This window comes from Paracoccidioides brasiliensis (assembly GCF_000150735.1).
Source record: "Paracoccidioides brasiliensis Pb18 unplaced genomic scaffold supercont2.12, whole genome shotgun sequence".
Lineage (NCBI taxonomy): Eukaryota > Fungi > Ascomycota > Eurotiomycetes > Onygenales > Ajellomycetaceae > Paracoccidioides > Paracoccidioides brasiliensis.
The window spans coordinates 858401-866800 of record NW_011371369.1 but is presented as its reverse complement, the minus strand read 5'-3'; the positions used below and the strand labels follow the sequence as shown (position 1 = coordinate 866800).

The 8400-nt window shown below is 43.9% G+C and overlaps 2 protein-coding genes across 2 annotated transcripts; one reads left to right on the top strand and one right to left on the bottom strand.

The window, feature by feature from the left end:
• Positions 1-1665: 1665 nt before the first annotated feature.
• Positions 1666-2247, bottom strand: PADG_07827 (uncharacterized protein; the record flags this gene model as incomplete). The annotated part of the gene is made up of 2 exons (XM_010764756.1): positions 1666-2033; positions 2178-2247. The coding sequence occupies 2 exons, from the start codon at positions 2245-2247 to the stop codon at positions 1666-1668; spliced, it is 438 nt and encodes a 145-aa protein (XP_010763058.1).
• Positions 2248-3071: 824 nt separating this feature from the next.
• On the top strand, positions 3072-8038 carry PADG_07826 (CORVET complex membrane-binding subunit VPS8; the record flags this gene model as incomplete). Its single annotated transcript, XM_010764755.1, has 3 exons — positions 3072-3413; positions 3475-3904; positions 3987-8038. The coding sequence occupies 3 exons, from the start codon at positions 3072-3074 to the stop codon at positions 8036-8038; spliced, it is 4824 nt and encodes a 1607-aa protein (XP_010763057.1).
• Positions 8039-8400: the final 362 nt, after the last annotated feature.

The following is an 8400-nucleotide window of genomic DNA, read 5'->3' as shown; positions in this document are numbered from 1 at the left end:
ATAATCCCATTGAGTTTGCAGATGATTATATGAGGAAGGTCTGTGAAGTGTTGAAGTGAGCTCAAGTAAAAATGACAGATGCTTAGCAATCTCAAAAGAAATACATGAATAGACAAAGAGACTCAGCTTCAAGCTTTCAATCTGAAGATAAGGTTTGATTGAGCTTAGAGAACATGAGAACTAATCATCTGTGCAAGAAGCTGAATATGAAATACAATCAATATACTGTGCTAGAAATGATAGAATCTCATACTTACTGACTGAATGTCTCATCTGACATTCACAATATCTTTAATGTAAAGCTTCTACATGCTGTGATAATGAATCCTCTGCCTAGTCAGAGGCAAACTGACTGGCAGCCACCTGCTATAGAGACTTCAGAAGAATCTGAGTTTGAGATTGAGAAAATTCAGAGTGAATGAATCTACCAGAGAAAAAAGCAATATCTCATTAAATGAGTAAATTGGGCTGAGTCTACATGGAATGATATGAGTCTTCTATAAGAAGTGAAGGCCTTGAACACTTGAGAGGCCTCTCAGCAGGCAAAATTAGATGTAAAGAGGACTTTAAATAGTTGTAAAGACCTGCAACAAAGAGGGAGAAGAGAAGTATTATAAGAAATTGAACCTTTAGATTCACTCTGACTGGCTGACTCAGCCTAGTTATCATTTGCATGTGTGCATGTGATCATGCTATGTGAGCTTGCTTAAGCTCAAGTTTTCATCTCATTCTTTTCTTTTCTTTCTCAAGCAATTTGTCCTTGTTATATAGAAGGACTAGCCTCTAGTTCTTAGAGCTTAACTCTTTACAACAAGCATGATATCTCAATCTGACAGCATAGACACTCTAGCTTATATAAAGTGACACACTATGAAACAAATCACACAGATCTTTAAGAACTACTGAGTCAAAAATTAGTTCAAATGCTATATGAAGCTGGAGATCTCACTAAAGAGAGTCTCAACAGAGGTAAAACTTTCATGCTTCATATTAGAAAAGCTCTATGCTGTCTGATCAGATCATGGAGACTTTGCAGTCTATCATAGTCATCTTAAGCATGAAGATGCAGAGTGCTACTGCTGATGCAGACATAGCAAAATCTCAGAACATTTCTACTATTGCACTTTTGCAAGAAAAGCAGCAAAGCAGCACTGATCTATCTACAATCTTCACAAGACACTGACAATCTTGCATGAGACTCTAGAATTCAATAACTGACTAAGAGAAACAGTCTTCTATTAGAATATCTGTTCAATGCACTGCCATGCATCTTCAAATCAGATTTCACAGATCTTTCTTCTCTCTGTCTTGTCTCTGTTTTTCTCATCATCTTCTTCTTCTTTCTCTTTTTTCTTTTTTTTTTTTCTTTCTTGTCTTTTTTTCTATTCATCTTCTTTATCTTTCTTTCATAAATCTAAAATCTCTCAAAATCTCTGCTCTATGACAACTGACTCATAGACTCTGCCAGTGCAGCAATATGCAACTCTTTTGCCTCATTTGTAAGATAGCTTCTAAATAGATAGTTGTCTACAGACACAGCTCTACTCACTCTATAGTTCAATGCAGACTCTACTAGATCACATGCTCATAAGGTACATGGACTAACTGAGTGTTAAATAAAAACACACACACACACACATACATACACATATATATAGCATAACGCTAAGCAAGATTCTTCCATATAGTTGCTACTAGATAGAAATTTTCATCCAGTGGTCCTAGGGAATCGCGTACAGTTACATTCAAAGATTGAAAGATCCTTATGTAAAGAAGTTCATTTTTCTTATTCCAAAGCTCAATTTCCAGAGGAACTGTGGTAGAAGGTGCTGTTTGTTGTTTGTTGAGAACATCTTTTACCTGAATCAAATGAGCATCTGCAAGGATAGAGCTCTTCCATTCCAGATAGTTGACTTCAGTGAGGATGACTATATGCTTTTCTTCCAACTTGATCTTTGCATCTTTGCAAAATTCATCAACTTTATCCTTAATGGGATCCTTAGTAGTATTTGACAAGGAATCTGAGTTTTCCCCTAGTCTTTGTATGAGCCTTTCTATCTGTCTGTTTTGTCTTTTTATGTATTTCATCATCATTCGCATCATATTCATATTGCTTTCATTCATATTTATTTCATCTCTTTGGCCAGTTTCTCCCTTAGGCCCAGGGGTAGGTGTACCGTATTCGTGTTCGCCCCTATCCATGTTGTTGCTTGCAGGGGTACCCAATGGCCCTGTCCTTGGAGGCATCTGTTTACCCCCCCTTGATCCGACCTTTTTCCCGCGACCAAAGCTTCCAAAACAGCCACTTTCCGCCAGGTCCTTGCTGCAATTCAGCGATGCAGTCCCCGCGAGACGTTTTATACCCTAGATTAAAGAAGAAGAAGAAATAGGGTGCGGAAGTAGTGCGGAAGGCTCTTCAAAAAGAAAAACAAGCTATCCGGGCCACAACCTGTTGGACGTCTTAAGTGGTTGTATTGGTATCCTAATCTCAGGGATGCTATATACTATTGTGCGGTGCGCTAGTCCATAATAGGAAGCCTAGGCTCCAACAATTCAACCATCCTACAATAAATACATAGGTGCACGTGACCTCAGGTAGCTGGGGAATTCCTCTAACACAACGGATGAGGTTGTAACTAAGCTAAAATAGGTCAATACTAATTAACTAACTACATATCTCAAAACACTTGTGCTTCTCTCTCCCCTTTCACCACGAAACGTTGACCCAGCAATTCATAACTTAGCTAGTTCATAGGATGAGCCTTTGTATTTGTATTTGATGTCAACGTGCTGCATGCTTCCGTCTTCCTTGGGAGAATCCTTGTCCCCCGAAATATCGAAATATCCTCTCCCAGGCGCCTGGCTTAGGGCTGCCCGCCCAGTTTCAGTTTGACCTCCACAACCACACCCATTGTATATTACGCCGACGCTCATCTTTACGTCCGCGACTTCCTGCCCTGCAACTATCGCATTTCCCCGTTGGAATTCCCAACACTGGTTCTGTACGCCTAAAAGCAAAAAGAACAAAAAAAAGAGGGAAAAAAAACGATGGTCATTCGACAAAACAACCCATGAGCTCCATAACTGAGGGGGTGGACGATGGGGCTCGAGAGGATGAACCACAGCTGGAGAACAGTGACCACGAACACCTCTCCCCAGCGCCAAATGGACATGTCATCAATACGAGTGATGAGGGGCAGGAATATCAAGCAGAGCCCGGTCAGGATGCATTCCTAGATGATAACCCGCTATCAGCGACCAGCAGTCGAGACTGTGCTGGCGCGGAGTCGGACTCTGCCTTTCAAAATGGATCCGGGGAAGAGTCATCACATCAACATCAACATCAGAGGAATAGGGAAACTGGGAGTGTTAATTATTCCAGATCAATACCGGATGACTCCCCGTCAGTTCAAGTAGGTTGCTTTCGATTTTCCCGTGTCTTTCAAATCCCCGAAACAACAGCTGACTAGTTAGGATTCTATGATTTCATCGAGAAGTAGTGCCTTTGGCCTGCACGGTTCTCCTTCCAATCTCAGCCCCAGCCGCCATCGCCCGTTTGATCGTAGATTTCAATCCCGTCTTTCAGTATCGCTGCCTAGCGCGCTGCGGCCAAGTTCCCCTTCGGTTAATGCACCCCATTCGCGACACTCCTCTTTCGCCAGTCAAATTCTCTCCAGCACTCCAGATTTGCCAGAAAGCCCTGCAGTGCCCTGGGAAGTAGTTCGATGGACGAAACTTCGGAAAATAACTGGCCAGGCGTTTTCTGAGGTGGGCAAACGGAACTTCGGCCAACCTATGTGCATCGCGGTCTCTACCACAATTGTGATCGGGACGGCCAAGGGAATCATATTAGTGTTTGACTACCAGCAGAATCTTAAAACCATTATCGGTCCTGGAACAAAAGGTATTTTTTATTTTCTCCACCCTCCAAAAAAAAAAGAAAAAACCGGAATATGTTTCCTATTACGAGAACTGATAGTACATAGCTATTGAGTGTGGTCCAGTCACCTCTCTCGCCATATCCGCTGACCATACTACAATTGCGGCTGGCCATGGAGGTGGCCATATTTTTACTTGGGAAATTGCAAAATCTGCGCGCCCATTTCTTCACATCCAACCGATAACAGCTGGCCAGATGGAATCCAGGCGATCCGATGGTCACATCTCCGGCGTTGCCGTTGTCCACATTGGCTTTTTGGGAACAAGACATACCGCACTGGTCTCTGCTGATGATCATGGCATGGCATTTTCACACCTTGCTACTCGAGGTATGGGAGCTGTTGGCCGTGTAGTACGAACTACGCGGATTCTGGGACGGTACCCTGGTGCTGTTATTGGCGGTGGCCGACCTCGAAAGCCGAGCTCTGTTCTTGCGTTTTCTCCTCTCCCACTGGGCAACGTTGAACAAGCAACGGACTCGATTGGGCTAGTTGCCATGCTCACGCCGTATCTGTTAGTGATTGTATCGACAACTCCCGTTGCACAAACTCAGTATAAAGCCATTCGACCAAAGGAAGTTGTGGCTCACAGTGCGCTTACGGCTGCGCTTGCTTGGTTTCCAGCCATCAAGCTGAAGGGGAAAAATTCGGAAACCTCAAAATCTAAATTGGTTTATTGTTGGTCGAATGTACTTACAGTATTGGAGGTTTCAGAATTGAGTATAGCAGAACCTGCAGACAGAGACAAACCTCCCAGCTTCGAATTTAGACCTCGAAGTAGGTGGAGAGCTGAAGAGGCAATTGTGGCCGTACAGTGGATAAGTCGCTCGGTGCTCGCAGTGATGACAATCACTCAGCAACTTCTGATCTTGGAAGACAACACTTTACGACTTACAGACTCCTTCGACCTCATACACAAACATATCTATCACGTGGATATCTTTTCGAAACAGCTTCACTCCCTAGTTGAGCAGCTTGATGAGGAGGATGAATCAATGCACGGAGTAATAGCAGATTCTTTTTACATGAGTTTTCGAGCATATAAAGGTCGACTGTTCCTCCTTGGCGTCAATGACATGTCAGTTGGATGCCTTTCTAACTGGGCTGACAGATTACTGGCCCTTATGGAAGGTGGTGACTATATTGGGGCCATCCGATTGGCAGCCGCTTATTACAGAGGCGATACTGAAAAGCTCACCGTGGGACTCCCTGAAGAGAATGATTTACGGCATGAGCTAGTGCATGAAAAATTGTTGGACATGATGTCAGCATCCGTCAAGTATGTATTTGGGAGAAACCAGGAAGCAACCAACAAGCAAATTCAGTCGAACCAGTTGCAGGAATTGGCCGATTCCTGCATTTCAGCATGTGATGCGTTGTCGGACTATACCTTTCTCTTCGACGAAATTTATAGCTGGTATGAAGAATATGGCTCCGAAGGCATATTTTTGGACATCCTTGAACCTTACATCGTTCAAGGCAGTGTTCGGGTTTTGCCTCCCACCGCTGTTAAGTCATTAATCACCCACTACGTAATGAACCATAACACCACTCGTTTGGAAGAAATCATTTGTCTACTTGATACATCAACGATTGATATTGACCAGGTTACTTCGCTCTGCAAGCAGTATAATCTATATGACGCATTTATATATGTGTGGACTCGTGCATTAGGCGATTATGTCGGACCACTTATTGAACTCATCAACTTGATTCACCACACTTGCCGAACTGTGAATAGGAATGGCGAGTTGGAAACAAGGGACCATTCAAATGTGATGAAGATGTTTCCCTACCTTTCATATGTGTTAACTGGAAGAATCTACCCTACCGGGGAAGACATGCATGATGTTGAAGCTTCTAGAGCAAAAGCAGGGATATATGAATTTCTCTTCTTGGGCAGTACTCAGGCTTCATCAAATTCCAAAAAGGGTACTTCCCAGGACTTCTTTTCCGACCTTAGAACTATCCTCGAATTCGATACGCCTAGTTTCATGAGCATGCTTAACGAAGCCTTTGAAGACAGTTTTTTAAATGATACTGTTGATCATGCCAGCAACGGAGTGGTGACAACGACTTCTGGTGATTCATTTGCATCGGGCCTGTCTGTTAACCGCCAATATCTAATTAGCATATTACTTGAAGTTATGGAATCTCCTAAATTCGGCCCAGAAGACACCATCTATCTCGACATGTTTATTGCCCGGAATCTACCGAAATATCCTCAGTATACCCTTCTATCAGGATCTACCCTTCAACAAGTGCTTTTGAGATTATGTCGTTACCCTGATCCGGAAATGATAGGTGATTGTCAGCTCAGTGCGGAATATCTATTGTCGATCTACCACCCGCCGGATGTGCAAGCTTTAATTCCATTGTTAAAGCAAGCGAAATTTTACCGGGTCTTGAAATCTACCTATAAAGCAGAGAAACAATTTCCTGAGCTTTTATTGACTTATCTTGAGGACCCAGAAAACCAACAGTCGATATTCGGTTGCATCCATGATTGCCTCCGTCCGAGCTCGAAATTGAGCAAGAAACAGCGTTGTGAGGTGCATGCTGTGGTGAAAGATCACGCCTCAAAAATCGTGAATATTGATGTCAAGAGAGCTGCTCAGACCGTCCAGGAAGTGGCCCCCGATTTACATAAAGAGTTTCTTCACGTCCTTCAGGAAGATTCTTTCCGACAATATTCGTATCTCAATACTTTATTCGAGCCAGAGCGGAAACGCACTGCGGAGACTGGGCTTGCGGCGAAATTTGATCATCACCTTGTTGAGCGCTATGTCCAACTTATGTGCCGATATGACTCTTCACACGTCTCAGACTTTGTGGATATCCTAGAAGTTGGCGATCTCAAACTCAATGCAGTACTCCCTTCAATGGAAAGTAGTGGGATTATCGATGCTGCAATAATCCTCTTGGCTCGTCAAGGGGAAGTGCGTGCTGCAATGGGCCGGCTTGTCAAGCACATCGGAACCCTTGAGGCTGGCTTGTCAGGGCTGTTGCAAAATGCGGACGAAAGCCCTGATTCCGCAAGCATGGCAGAAGCAGTGGCCGATCTCATCCAATCATTAGGTAACTATACTCGTGTTGGAATTTGGCTTTGCCAACAACAGTCGAAAATAGCCAGGAAGTCTCGAGGGCCAAATAAATTAAGCAAAACAGGATTGGCAATCCTCAAACAGCCTCTATCATTTGAAGAGAATCTGTGGCTCGATCTTATTGAAGTTGTGGTTCGCATAGCACGCAATATGTCACCATTGCTGAGGGAATCCTTGCCCATCTTCGAACGGGATGATCCAATTATGGAGGTTGATAGTGCTCAGCCTGGAGAAATTTCTTCTTCCTTTCGGGTTCTTGTTCAGCAAGTATTTACAGCCTTGTTGAACAGTACGACAAAATCCAGCGATAGGCCCAGCGAAAAAACTGATATCTCTTTCTTGCGTGTGATGCGAGCGTTTCTCACACGAGTAACCGCCGCTTCACCTTCACTTTCGGAACTTCGCTCCGTGATCGCGTCGATATTTTCAGCCTATACCTACGAGGAATCTCTTCTTACCCTGGCCAATGCTATGCTGGATAAGGACCTTTTTGTTCATGTAGATGAAATTGCCAAACTTCGCCAAAGAGGGTGGAGGCCGCGAGGGCAAGTGTGTGAAATATGTCGACGACGAGTGTGGGGGCCTGGATCGGGGGCTTGGCTATGGGAGGCTTGGGAACATAAACAGGATGATGACGCTAAGCGTGGGTACGCAAGGCGCCTTGACTTGGTTGGAAGTCAGAACGTCCCTTCAAGGGTGAAGGGCAAGGCACCTATGTCAGGTGACAGTGCAGATCCTCACTCCCCCGGTAAAAACACGAATCAGCCTCCAGTTTTTGATCGCAGCGGGCGGGATAATATGAATACTCCTGGGCAACAAGAACAGCAACACCCGGGACATGATAACGGATCTCTAATTGTGTTTAGTTGTCGGCATCTATACCACCTATCCTGTCTCATTAACGAAGGTGAGAAACGAGGCTTTTTGGGTCGGCCTGGGTCCAATCATCGGGGCGACGGGATAAGTTTATCATGTTTGTTATGTACAGTACGTTGATAAGAAGGAAGAATAATGTTCTTTCCAAGGTTACATTTTCTACCTTCTTTCTTTTCTTCGCTGACTCGACTGCTTCTCTCGGTGTGTGTTCCTTTTTACATATTCCTCCTTTTTTTGTTGCCTCCATTCTGTCAGTTGCTCAACCTTCGCAAGCAAATTCCACCCGTCATCCATTCCATCCTGCGTCCAGTTCCCGCGAGCATATATCGGATTTGTTTTTTTATAATATATTGTTGCTTTTTCTACTCATTGTATTTTTTTGTATTTTTTTGTCTTGTTACCGCCGCGGGCGCTTGTGTCGCATTTACGCCGCTCTATCGAAGACTCATAAGGTTTTCATGAAATGATGTTCGCTTTTGTTA